The sequence below is a fragment of the Rhipicephalus microplus genome, chromosome 6 (genome assembly GCF_043290135.1).
Source record: "Rhipicephalus microplus isolate Deutch F79 chromosome 6, USDA_Rmic, whole genome shotgun sequence".
Classification (NCBI taxonomy): Eukaryota; Metazoa; Arthropoda; class Arachnida; order Ixodida; family Ixodidae; genus Rhipicephalus; species Rhipicephalus microplus.
In genome coordinates this window covers 178,666,112-178,680,175 of record NC_134705.1, presented here as the reverse complement: position 1 = coordinate 178,680,175, position 14,064 = coordinate 178,666,112, and the positions used below count along the sequence as shown (strand labels likewise).

The 14,064-nt window shown below is 40.4% G+C and overlaps 1 protein-coding gene across 1 annotated transcript in view; it reads left to right on the top strand.

The window, feature by feature from the left end:
• Positions 1–14,064, top strand: part of LOC142765695 (protein unc-79 homolog) — a 95,177-nt gene that overhangs the window by 27,693 nt on the left and 53,420 nt on the right. Inside the window, exons 23-31 of the mRNA XM_075867145.1 lie at positions 245–421; positions 1,343–1,520; positions 2,160–2,332; positions 3,121–3,269; positions 4,009–4,166; positions 5,802–5,983; positions 8,226–8,427; positions 9,384–9,560; positions 12,980–13,114. Of these exons, the coding sequence (XP_075723260.1) occupies positions 245–421; positions 1,343–1,520; positions 2,160–2,332; positions 3,121–3,269; positions 4,009–4,166; positions 5,802–5,983; positions 8,226–8,427; positions 9,384–9,560; positions 12,980–13,114 (1,531 nt within the window). The remainder of the gene's footprint in view (positions 1–244; positions 422–1,342; positions 1,521–2,159; positions 2,333–3,120; positions 3,270–4,008; positions 4,167–5,801; positions 5,984–8,225; positions 8,428–9,383; positions 9,561–12,979; positions 13,115–14,064) is intronic.

Here is a 14,064-nt window from a genome sequence, read left to right as displayed (position 1 = left end):
ACTTCAGATTTTCCATGGAGGCTTCCCTATATCTGTACTATCTAAAACTATGCTTCTTGTGCAGTATAAAATTTTGTAAATCATCGCAGCTTCATCTTTGCATATTTTTGCAAAACAATGGCAGCTGACGCAGCCGATTGGCCAGGCTGGACAACTGTGATCCAGACTGTACTGCATAGCTGTATGCTGCGCATGAAAGATAGCATGTTCACGTTTCGCCGTTTCGCTTGCTTGTTCTTCACAGATCCCCACGGATCCGTCAAACATGGCCAACAGCCACCCACCCATCTCGCCCAAGCCACTTCTCAAGGAGGACACGCAGAGGTCATCTTCGTCCACTCCTCTGCACAGGACACAGCCAACAGTAGCCCCTATGACAGCCATCAAGGAGCCTGCGATACCAACTGTTCCTGAGAGCCAAGTCAGTTGTTTTTCTTCCTTTCAATGTAGTGCTGTATGTGTGTGTATGAACACATGAGTTTATAATTTGTAGTGAAAGGTTGGCAATAGCTGTTCATCTTTGAGTGTTGTGATTACTTTCTTATAAGTAGTCCTCGAATTACAGAACTGAGTAATCTTTGGGCCAAAAGACGTCTAGAAGGTGTTTATATTGAATACTTCCCAGACTCTGGGACTGCTCACGATGTAATCTTGTTGAAGTAATTTCTTATCACCTGCTAATGCTATGCAAGCAAGATTTTTATTTGTTGACATACCTCAGTAAAATGCCCAATCACGGTCTTCATGTCATAAATGAAGTAATTATCTGTTACGCCAAATCTGCTTTTGCCTGACAAAGCCTGAAGATGAAGCTTTTGCGGTGGGTTTGGGGATATTGATGGTACGTCATGCGCAGTTTGGCGTGCATCTGACTTAGTATCCAAAATAAATGCTTTACTTAATTGCTTATAGTATCATATCATGTTCAGCATAATGTAAAAGAGGTCTTAGGAGAGCATACATAGAAGTATTGCCATAATTGCCCTCTAGTTACCTAGCGAGGAAAGGCATACATACTGGTACTAACGCAACTTGGGCTGCTTCGGACACACATCGTTGAGTACCCTGAAATAAATAGAGGAAAGAGTACAACATATATCTCTAAATCTCTTTTTCTGGCAAGTGTCTGTATCACTCTTTGCTTATCAAAGTTTCATGAGCATGCTGGCATAGCATGGCTAGTTCATTATATAGTTTGTTTCATGACGTGACTGTATGTCTCATGCTCATTCATTTATTCAGGTATACCTTACAGGCACCAGGAGGCACCGTGTAAGACAAAAATATGATCCAAAATTGTAACATATAGTACACGAATTTGTGTGTATGTGTGTATGTGCAGGAAAGTCCCGAATCGCTAGTTGACATTGAACCAGCATCACAGCCTGTCGAAATGCCAGCTGTCATGACAGCTACCTTGGAAGAGTGTGCAGGCCACTTGGACACAGTGGCCATTATGCCCACAGAGCAAGTAGTCACCGCGTTTGCACGTGCTGTCACGCTCACCGAAGATGACGTTCGTAAGTGCGCACTTCATTTTACATCCATTCTGTGGCTGTTTTTGCTTGCATCGTGAAGCTTTAAAAATTTAATCCCAACTCAAATGAAGTTTATTTGAGTGGCTTGAATTTTCACCTAGGGCTTGTTGCTGTATTATTATTGATGTTTCGGTCCAGTACAAAAGACATGCGGACAGATCAACAATTAGGAAAACACATGCTGGCACGTGTTTCTTGCAACGTCTCTTCCAACATCACTTTGTTCTCTGAAACACAGCTACACTCCCGGTATAATCACATCTCAGTTGGGGCATTACAAAGGCATGTGCAGTAGCTTACAAACATTAAGTCATTTTTAGCTTCTGTGGGAAATTTCGGTTATGCACTGGCAGTTTTAAATTTTTATGCAGAAGCATTACACTGCAAGATTATTAAACCATGACGTTTATTAATTGCACAGATGGAAGCAAAAAAAATGAAGGCTGAATACAAGCTAGTTGGATGCTATTTCGCATTAATGCAGGGTGTTCATTTTAATGTGGTGATAGTTTGGCCGAGTCAAGATCGTAAGTTGGAATCATTCGTAGGTGAGCAGAAAAGTTAACTTCAGATATTGGATTTTTTGACCAAGATGCATCATCTCTTTGTATGTTTTTGCAGCTGAAGCAAAGTGTACTGTTGCATCGGCAACTCTGGTTGACGAGAATGATCGGGCTGTGGTCGCACCCGAACCAGCTGAAGACTCGTCGTTCTGGCACACAAGCCAAGGGAAATTTCGCTTCACGATTGATGAGTTGCCGCCCCAGCTTCGACTCGTCTACGTATTATTGAAGGTACGTGTCTAGAAAATCGTTTAAAAATGCCTGTAAGAAATCAGGTTGTGATGCATATGACTACTGTGCAATGCTTGCTGCTTAGATGTTTATCAGAAAGTAGATGTTGATCAGAAAGTACTTGTCTACCTGACCTGAATGGTAATGGAAGTAACGAAGGAAAGGAGTATGAAGAGCATTAGCAGTTCAGTAACCTTAACACATTGCTGTTGTCTAGTAGTTGTAACTTCAGTGTGCTTCTATGATAAAGAAGTCAAGTTTCTATGTAACTCGCAAATGTAGGCATGAGCTCGTGTATTATTGTTCATTAACTATGAGTCTGTACTGGGTGAATGATTATGTGTGTGTGTGAGCGTTCTCGGAAAAATGTTTAGTTTAAAATATTTTAAAATAAACCCTAATTTGGTAGTCAGCACCATTCTGTGTTATACACACGTTAAAGAACCCCAGGTGGTCAAAATTTCCGGAGCCCGCCACTACGGCGTCTCTCAAAATCATATGGTGGTTTGGGGACGTTAAAGCCCACAAATCTGTCAATCAATCCTGTGTTATTTCCTCTTTCTTGTGTCCACGGTTTAGAAAACTGTGCTGTGTCTTGAATGATTACCAACTCACTTAACTGTGCATTATTCTACGGTGACCATGTATACCCGGAGTGGAATTTAAATTGCTTACATAATCGAGGAACTCTAATGCTAAATGCCCAATTAGTTAAAACTGTCAAATTATTTTTACTGAACTATCTTTTATCGTTGGTGTTGAGTAGTTTGATTCCTGTGTTCTGGCAGGAAATGGCCGTACACGAAGATGCTGACGTTTTGTATCACCTGCTGACGTGCCTCAAGCTACTCAGCCTGCATGCCGAAGTGCTGAATAAAGCTGCACACGACCACCGCGGATTCCTAATCTGGTGCCAAGAAAACCTCCTGGTTGCCAAGTTAGTCTCCTTGTCTTGCACTATGAGTCATAATTGCATTTTCTTTTGTTCTACAGCTTTCTCTAAACCTGCTTATTTAGAAAAATACTAAAAGAGCACTGTGCATTTTGAAAGTGCGTTTGTGGTACATAAAGCATGCCAGTTTTGTGGCACGTAACTCAAACATTCCTTAAGTCGTTCCATAATTCCGAACATAGCGAGATGTCATGTGCTCTTTCTTTGGTAGCTGCACGTTGCCTCTTCAGTAATTACAGCGATGCTGACAGTCGCACTCTGATTTCATCACTGGAAGAAATATGTGATCGGTTGTAAAAGTAGACAAATCCGCCTTTTCACGCTATTCAAAAATATTATCCACTTAAAGCATTCGAATAGTACTGTAGAAGATTTTAATAAGAAAATGTAGAAGCATTGAATTTTCAGTTTCTGGCAAGTTCGATATGCTGAAGGTATAATAGTGAACAACCTTGGTGCAAAGCCAAAGGTGCAGTTTCGAGAATTGTCTCAAAATGATAGCTCTGCTAAGAGAAGTAAAGGGACCCTGGCGCACACTCTTATATTAATTGAATGGTTGTCATGCAGTGTGACTCACACCAAGAGTCTCAATCTGATAGTGTGCTGGAGCACAAGTTGTGAGTGCACTCGGTGTGAGTGCATTCTCACAACCATGCATGTCTGCAGCACTGTTTCGATGCTCTCTTTGCATTGTTGCACTGTTTGCATGTTTTCTTCTACGCAGTCTTTGGAAGTTGCTGCAGGCAGAGTTCTCGCAAATTGCCCGCCTGTGCGTGCCACTTCTCCTGCACTGCGTGACACTGCCCAGCGGCATGGACATGTTCTGGAAGGCAGTCGAGGCCGATTTTCACAGTGAGAACTGGAGGGATCGCTTTGCCGCCGGTAAGTACAAAATTATAGCTGAATAATAATTATCTCTCAAAGAGAGAAGGGAAGTTTTAAACTTCGTTTACTAGACCAGGCCATTTACACTCGCAGGTAGGCAGCCACCTCAGTCCACATAGCCATTAGCTTGAGCTGATAGCCTATCCCTGTTCACAAGTTGTTGCTGGTCCTCGGGACTTGCAATAGTATTGAAAGTTGGGCTAGTTGGTACGGCAGCATTTTTGTGTACAGCGAGAGATCGACGAAGACAGAAGGGAGACAGACGAGCACTTAGGATTTGGTCTCGTTGCCTCCCATTGGTCCTCTATTTGTGGCTGGATAGGTCTCGTCAGCAGATTCGTGTTACATTACATCTCAGACCATGTGGCAGGGTGTGTTTGGCAACTTGCAAAACTTGCAGCTCCTTTTATATGTTAAATGATACTTCGTATGTAACAGTGTATCATGCAAGTGACTTGAAATCGACTCACTGTGTACTATGCGTATGTGTGTTTTTTGTAGTCTGAAAGAAATTCACCAAAATTTCTTGCTCGTCGTGTGAAGAATGTCTGTGAATTGGCAAGTTTGTGCACTACTGTGCATATGGGTAGCTCATTTTTCTGCCAGTGGTAAACCGATTGGCATATGGCTTGCCCAGAATAAACATTGCGAGGTTGTGACACAAAATGAAGGAACAAGTCCAAACAACACAGCAAAGTATTCTATTGTGTCAATCTACCACTCAGTGTCCTTCCTTTATATATTTTTTTCTTAATTCTACTAGTTAATGTGCTTGTTGTGTGTCTGTGTATCTCTTCATTGTGAGGATATCTGTGTAGCTCTTTGTTTTTTCAGTGAAATAATACGTAGGTGAGCAGAAAAGTGAACTTCAGATATTGGATCTTTTGACCAAGATGCATCATCTCTTTGTATGTTTTTGCAGCTGAGGCAAAGTTTTTCTGTGTTTGACACAATATTAATGAGATCTAACAGATAATAATGCCAAGGAAATTATAAGGGAAGTTATTAGACCGAATTGTAATGTAAATGTGAAGAAAGAAAAATTGGTGAAAAGATAGCTTGCCGTGGGCAGTAACCGAACCTGCAACCTTCAAATAATGCGTTCGATGCTCTACCACTGAGCTATATATGCAGCCATCCCCCACCCACTTTATTGGGTATATATAAATTTAAACCATATATATATATATATATATATATATATATATATATATATATATATATATATATATATATATATATATATATATATATATATATATATATATATATATATATATATAAGGCAAAGAAGTGTATACAGAAGGGCTTGTTTTTCCGTGTTTTGACACGATATTAAGGAGATCTAACAGACAATAATGCCAAGGAATGTATAGGGGAAGTTATTAGAACCAATGTAAAGTAAATAGGAAGAAAGAAAAGTGGGTGAAAAAATAACTTGCCGTGAGCAGAAATATGTGTGCGTGTGTGCGTGTGCGTGTGTGTGTGCGTGTGCGTGTGTGTGTGTGTGTGTGTGTGTGTGTGTGTGTGTGTGTGTGTGTGTGTGTGTGTGTTTATGAAAACAAGCATAGCAAGAGTAATAAGCCAGAAACCTGACATTTCTCTCATTACTGTTGTCTATTTTTTTCTCAGTGGAGAAAGTGACCATGATAGCACACTTTGTGGAACCCAATACGGTCAAAAATAGCCCATTGCTGCAGTCGTCGCTGGCCAATGCGTTTTCCTACCTGGTCCACTGCCTGGATGACATCCAGGCCTCGGTGGCCGAGAGGGCGCTGCTTTCACTGGACAGTATCAAGACAACGTCCCTCAAGGTAGGCTACCTGGTTGAGCTTACCCATTCACGTCAACAGAGGAATGACAGTTGGGTCTAAAAATTGGATAAAACGTGTCTCAAGCATAGGATCTCTTGTTGTTGAATTCCTTGCAATCTTCAGCTAGAGGGTGTAATATGCCTCAGAGAATTTAAAGATACAGAGCATGTACTCAAGTTTGCTGGCAAAATAACAAATTCGTAAAATGGAGCATCGAACTTCTTTTACTTACTTTTCGTCAGGACACGCCTGGAACTTCGATTTTCTCTGTACTTTGTGCTAGAGTTTCCTTGAGCAACTTAAAATAACAACACGCCACGGTGGTTTAGTAGTTTTCGATGGAGGCAAAAATGCTTAGATGCTTAGAAATACTTAGATTGAAGTGCATGTTACTGAACCATAGGAAGTTGGAATTTTTTGAGCTCACCACGATGGTGCCTCTCATAATCAAATCTTGGTTCTGGGACATTAAGCCAGAAGAATTATTGTTATTATTAACTTGGAATAACAATATGTGTCACACCTGTAACAGTGGGATTCTTTGTCTCAGTACCAACTCAATCCTGAGAAAAGATTGTCCATCATAGAAAAACGTTAGGCATGCAGGCATTCGTTGCTGTTGTATATTACTACTTGCCTGTATTTGTGTCTGCATGCCTAACATCATTCTATGATGAATCCCAACCATATAGGTTAGCATTCTGTCATTCAAAGGATCGGTGAACTAGTACAGCAACAAGCCTTGTTAACGCTTTGTTGCACAGCACATTTAGACATTTACACTTGCAAACTTGTTTAGGCTAGAGATGGGCAAATAGTGAACATTAGGTTCAAAGTGAATACAAAGTGAATAGTATTTGTTTGAATAATTTTGAATTGAGTTATTCTAGTATATATCACATATTTTAAAAAAAAAATTCGCGTTTTTGTTATAACCCAACCAACTTGCGCAACAAATTTAAGAATTTTTATGAGGCATGTGCGAATATCACTTTCCTGGTTTGAAGTAAAATGGAATTAGCTTTAAATGGTAGTGAAATTTTAATAGCAGCAGGATGAAAGGAATAAGTGGTTTATATGCCAGTATAACCATATAAGCCATAGAAGCCAGTATAAGAAGCTTTCAAACATAAAAATGAATCAAGTTGAAGGTAATATGCGCCTACAAGCTTGAAGTGCCCCTCAACAGCAGAGTGAATTTTTGGGGGGTAAGTGGTTTCTTGGCATAGCAGTTTTGCACTGCATTGAAACCACTTTTTTAGGGAGGTTTCATGTCAAGTTCACATCTTTTCTTTTGTTAATACCTGGAAATTTCAAATGATTTAAATTTTTGACTTAGTGAATTTTAATACCGTAATATTCGAAGCGCTGAAATTTTCGCCCACGCCTAGTTGGTGTTCAAAAGGTATAAAATATTGGTATACAAAAGTAAAGACCTGATCCTGGAACGGAGATCCTGTGACAGAGCAGCTACTATTAAAGGAGCACTAAAGGCAACTATAAAGTCGATGTTCATTGCTGAAATAGTGGTCCAGAAACCTCGCAGTATTACTTTTGTGCCAAGGAAGGGCTTATTTTAAAATAAAATTAGATTTCAGTGGCCCGCATCGGATTTGCGCACTTCAAATTACCCGCCTCAAGAAGCGGTCCTACTCGTGTCACTGTTGTTGTGCACAACGTTGCTCGGCTTTACTGCGCGGTCGCCGACACTAGTAGACAGAACGAAAGCAGCGGGAGCCACAGCAGCAACGACGACCATTGAGCAATTTCCTGCCATTGGCTCTGAGATCGCAGATGTGTTTTGGTTCAACTGGACTCTGCTATATGGCACAACCTGTCCAGTTTAATCACGCGAAAATTGAATTTTCGAACCACTTACGCCATTCTCTGTAGTGACGTCTGGCAGTTCTTTTTTTTCATGAATCGAACAGAATTGAACAAGCAGAATTTTATTGCGTCTTTTGATGCACGGAAGGTTCTTTATTTAGTGCTTCTAGATCGATTACTAGTGACTAATTGTAGGCGGTTTGTCTGACGTGATCGGTATCATTTTGAGAATGTCCTACTACGGCGCACGTATTCTTGTGCATTTACCTTAATTTATTGATAAGTAGGGCACTGCTGTTGATAATATGTATTGTCATTTAAGATGTTGTCATACATCGAGCTTTCACTGTGACATAAATTATTATTTGACGATAGTGTCCCATTAATGTTCCCTTCTCCACTTAACACTCTGCAGCTGCTGGTGTGGTGCCTGGAGGCGCAGTTCGACACCGTGATCTTGGACCGGCCCATGATCCTTCAGACTGTGTTTCAGCTGTACAGCCACCTGAGCGAACGGCGTTTCCTCACGTGGGACTTTTTCCTGAACCGCTTCGACGCCCTCTTCATGGAGGCTCAGATCAGCCTCGAGAGGAGTGGCGAGATCAGCTACACACGAGGTGCATGTTCTTTGGCCTAAACATATTGTCATTTGCTGCGTATTCCTGCCAGGCTGAATGAATGAGTAGGGATGTGCAAATGACTTTGTGCAGTCTGCAATTCCAGTTAGGCCCCCATTCGAACTACGTTTCTTTTGGCAGTTAGCACAGATTCTCTTGGCATGTGTGCAGTAGTTGACGGCTAAATGTAAACATGTCACACAGCATGGGGAAATAATACCAGCAGGCAAAGTTCTTAGAATAGTACCCAATATATCATGTAGTTTTATTTTCTAATGATCTTTATTTTTATAAGACCATACATAATATACATAATAAGAAATGGGTGATTATACAATCAGTATCATTGTCACAGTGATCCATGTGAAGTTAGATTTTATGTGCTATGCGTGAATATTGATGGGCAGGCGATGCTGGCAACGATGTGGGAAAGGTCATTACAGTCTTTTGCTGTTTCGAGAAATAAAATTATATAGAATATACCAAAGCAGGCAGTGCAGAATTTCTGGGAATTCCAAGAATCACTAGGGTGGCGAAAGCTGAAATCAGTGCCTTGCATGAGTTAAGACCACTGCGACTAGAGCAGACGGAGGGACATGTGCATACAAGACCAGCTGTCCGCTGTATACACTCCTCTTTTTTTTCAAGGCTGTGGCGGGCCCACAACCCACAGAGTAATATAGGTTTCAGCTCTCAGGGCTAACATGAACCAGTCGCTGATTTGTGGACTTGCCTCACGGGAAAAAAAAAAACCACGAGAAAACATCAGAATCCAGCATCATAGTGAAGATAAAAAGCTGTTATGCTGTAAACACTTACATATGAGGATCTGATTAATTGTTCGGTGCAACATTTAGTTGCCGCAAGTGCATTTGTGAGACAGTTGCATCCCATGATTAAGAACTATTAACTGTGCTCTGTTTAACTAATTAATTACCTTATTGCTTCCAATACAGACCTGAAAAACAGCAACAAGAACAGCGAGGTGTTCCAGCGCAAGCTGAACCGAGCTCATGAAGCGCTGTCATTGACTCGTTCTGGCCGCACGTTGACGTCTAGCTTGGGCACCAAGTGGCCCTACAAGCGTGCCATGTCTGCCCCTGGAGGCATGATTTCACGCCAGGACAAGATGGGTGCGTGCATTTGTTTTTAGCACCTTACACCTTGAACTCCTGAGTTCCAAAGTTTTCTGAAAGAATATGTACTGAATTTGATGGAATTTTTAACAGCAGAGATATATAAGCTTTTCATTCTGTTGTTTCACATGACCAGAAAACTAAACTGTACCTGGCGTGTGCAGGACAATAACTCGGCCGGCGTGCGCTATCTTCGTCCTCTTCTTTGTCTTAGCATTGACTAGAAATAAAGATAGTTCGCTCTTGGCAATGTTAATTCGAGAAATGAAGGTAGTTACAGTACATTTTTTATTGTTTTGTCGAGTATTTTGGCAAATAATGCTTGTGAGCGGCATGCCCATAGAGATTAACACGATAGATGTGTTATGCTTCAATGTATGTGCCTTCTGAATGAAACAAAAGAAAAGTACTGAACAGATAAATGAAAGAGAGAGAGAAAGTTAGAGGGGACCTGACTAGTTACAATCACACAAATTTGATACCATGCTAATGAAACCCATACCAATTAACACTATCCTAGTTTAGAGTTATGCTATTTAAGACCTTGCTAATAATTTAGGTTGGCCACAAGCTCCGCTGTTATTCCAGCCTTGCACCACTGGTGCAAGCTGCCTGCATTTTTTTCTGGTAAATTGCAAGGCAACACATTTCTATTTAGAACATAAGTGCACAGCTTATTTGCTCTTTAAACAAGGTGTAGTAATGAAAGACATTTATTTCCAAAGAAAGGCTTCTCTAGAGCATGTGTGTAATGTTCTTACTTCTGAACAGATAATGAAGGGAATTGAAAGAACAGAGGAACACGTATGTTGAAACTCCAGTGCACGACCCAACATTGAGTTTATTTATAAATTTTATTTATTCAAAATACCTTACAGACCCAACAGGGCATTGTGTAAGGGGAGCATAAAAGGAATACTTACATGAATTGGTACAGTTTCCATACAAACAATAACATGAACTAAATGTCAATTGTTATACAAGTCCTAACAGGAATAAGAATGAGAAAATAGTAATAATAATTTTAATATGAATAGAACGGCAATGAACGTCAGATGAGTATACGTGTGAGATAATGATGTAAAACAAGCTAAAAAAAAACAAGCACGAATTGTGAAAAGACTTTGCATTATTCAAAAGAAAACATCACTGAATAAAACACAACAGAACTGAATGGCATGTTAGTATTCAAACCATCAAACAAAATAGGATTAAATTAAGAGAAAAAAAAAGCGAGATACTAGTAGTGAATAAACGCGTAGGTGCCGATTTCGATATGAATTAAAACGAGCAGTTAATCCTTGAAATGGGTGAGTAGAAGGTGCCGGAATTTTTCCCGATTGCGTTCTGCTACGATTTTATCTGGAAGGCTGTTCCACGTGCGGATGACACGGAGTAGTGCAGATGAGTTAAAAATGTATGTTTTACCGTATATGCGTGTGAATGAAAGATGATTATTTAGTCTCTTTGATGTGAATGCAGATATTTGCAATGTCATTGATAATGGCCTTGTTTCATGTACGTATTTATGGAATAATGAAAGGAGGTTTAGATCACGTCGGCTGCTCAAAAGGGAAAGTGATGAGCTTTTTTTAATTTGTGTTATGCTTGCGCTATGATCGTAGTTTTGTGAGATGAATCTAGCAACTCTATTCTGGATCGATTCCAGCATGTTAGTTAAATAGCTGTAATGAGGGGACCAAATTGCACAAGCTAATTCTAGCTGAGGGCGAACAAATGTTACGTAAGCTAAAACACGTATATTTGTGGGCGTCTTACGTAGATTGTGGCGTATGTAGCCTAATGATCGTGAGGAGTCACTGCAGATGTTGGTGATGTGGGTAGTCCAAGAAAGGTTAGATGTGAAGGTTACACCAAAATATTTAAAAAAGTCAACACTAGATACGGGATTGCCATTAAGAAAACTCAGAGTTAGAATGTTTGCGAGAGAAGGACATTACTTTACATTTACTTGAATTAAGGGACATTAGCCAACTATTACACCAATTGCTGATGAGGTCGAGGTCATTTTGAATTATTACGTGATCACAAGTACTGGTTATTGCTCGGTAAATTATACAGTCGTCAGCGAAAATGCGCACTTGTGAGGATAAATTACTTGGTAAGTCATTAATATAAATAAGAAAAAGCAGTGCATTGAGAACACTCCCTTGCGGCACACCAGAACAAACGTATTAAAGTGGGGATGAAAAATCATTAACAATGGTGAATTGCTGCCGGTTAGTAAGAAAGTTCCGTATCCATGACAGAGTTGATGAATCTATACACAAAGAGGAGAGTTTAGAGATTAAGCGGCAGTAAGCAACACGATCGAAAGCTTTGGAAAAATCTATAAAGAGATAGTCAATTTGCAAGTTTTGATCTGAGTGATGATGTAGGTCAGTCGTGAATTCGAAAAGCTGTGTTTCGCATGATAGGGCCTTTGTAAATCCATGTTGGTTTGGGAAGAAAAAGTCATTCTGCTCTAAGTGATTGTAAATATGGGAGGCGATTATATGCTCAAGCATCTTACAGCAGATGGATGTCAGAGAAATGGGTCTGTAATTTTGTGGTGAGTTTTTATTGCCACTTTTAAACACGGGGATGACCTTTGCAATTTTCCAGTCATGTAGAAGCTGTCCTGTTGATAGTGATTGCTGAATTATGTGACATAATATTTTACTCGAGGGTGAGGCTGTACTTTTTAGTATCTTAGTGTTAATCTCGTCAACGCCTGCTGACATGGACAGTTTAAGATTATTTATTATAGATGCGATTCCGTCAACAGTGATTTCAATGGGCTGCAAAAAGGAAAAGTCAAGATCGGCTACATCGGGGACGTTTATATGATCTTCAGTGGTGTAAACTGATGTAAAGAAAGTATTGAAAGCGTTAGGACAGTCTTGATCTGTAATGGAAATGTGGTCGTCATTTCGCAACGTTATTTTGTTATCGTGAGGTTCTGGGCACACTTGTTTCCAAAACTTCTTAGCGTTAGTGATGAGCAGTGACGGTAGATCATGAGAAAAATACTTATCACGGGCGGCGCGTATCGCGGAGCAGTAGATGAATGTAGCCGTTCACTGACTTAAAAAAGCTAAAAAAGCTGTGGCCTGGGCCGATGTGGCCTATTCTTAGACAAAATTGCCATAGTAGAAACAGCTAGTTTTAGCACAGCTTGTACTTCTAGTTGAAGGTTTAAAAACTTAGGATGGGATTTTTCTAAGCGAATGCAATTTGTTTTGCAGGTTCAGATTATGTGTTATTGAGTTCAAGGTGTTCATTAATAGAGAGTTGGGCTGGCTGCTATGGGACTAGGAGCAGATGATCAGATGCTTATAATAAATGTTGTTGGCTGCTTTTTCTTTTGACAAGTGTAATGCAGCTAGTTATTACATTGTTCCTTTGTTTCGCAGTTGTGGACAAGGAGAAGATTTATGGGCGCCAGTCCTCAGCTCCTGTACTCAAGAGGAAAAGCTCTCGGATGAGCGCTGCTGGAACATTTAGTGGATACCCTTCTATGCAGCATTTTCCAAACAGCTTTTTTCCGGGTGAGAAACAGTCCTAAGATGAACTGTGTGCTCCGGAGCGTATGCCATATTGAATAGTAGTTGTCTTACACAAGTTTGCATTGCGTGATATAAAGTTAAACAGTAACAATATCTCTAGCTACTGCACCAACATAAAAAGCAGAGCACAGGAGAGAAAGCACTCTATACAAGCACCTCTCCTCCACTGCATTATACATTCCTTCCGTACCTCAGAACAGTCGAAAGGTACCTTTTGCGATAATGCTTCCAAGGTTTGACAAGCACTGTTTTGTTGTACACTTGAACCTCATTATAACAAAGTGACACCTGCTACAAAAATACTTCGTTATATCCAAAAATTTGTTATAAACATATATTTACAGCATTTTATCTATGACAGCTATTCTTCATTTACTTCGTTATAAGAAATGATTCGTTATATCTGGGTTCGCTATACCGAGGTTTGAGTGTAGTTGGGTACGAATTCAGGAAACAGTGGTATGTTCACCTCGGAGGTGGATGCACACAAATAGGCATGTAGTCTAGACTGACATCATAAGCCGTATGTTCAGTGATCACGTCATCAGAGTACATTGCCGAGAAGATAAGCAGGACTATTTCTTTAGTCGCAAAGGCAGTTGGCTGCCATGCTTTAGTTGCTTGGGCGGGGCCTCTTCTGCTTTCTTAAGTTGTGTCCGGCTTGTGCAGTACCTGACACAAGAACGATTCCTGAACACGTCATGGGAGTCTTTTACTTAGAAATATTTGCTCTTATATATTTATTTATTGACGAGTACATTACAGCCCTCACAGAGGCATTTTGTTATGGGGGACAGATATGAAAGTAGAAACAACGTAGGTCAATACAATGTCTCCTAAAAAAGAAATATGTCTGGGACGTCGTCAGCTTTGCCATTAGGCGCACGCTGCCGCGCGTTTCGAGCGGTGTGGAGGTGCTAGCGACTGTACCA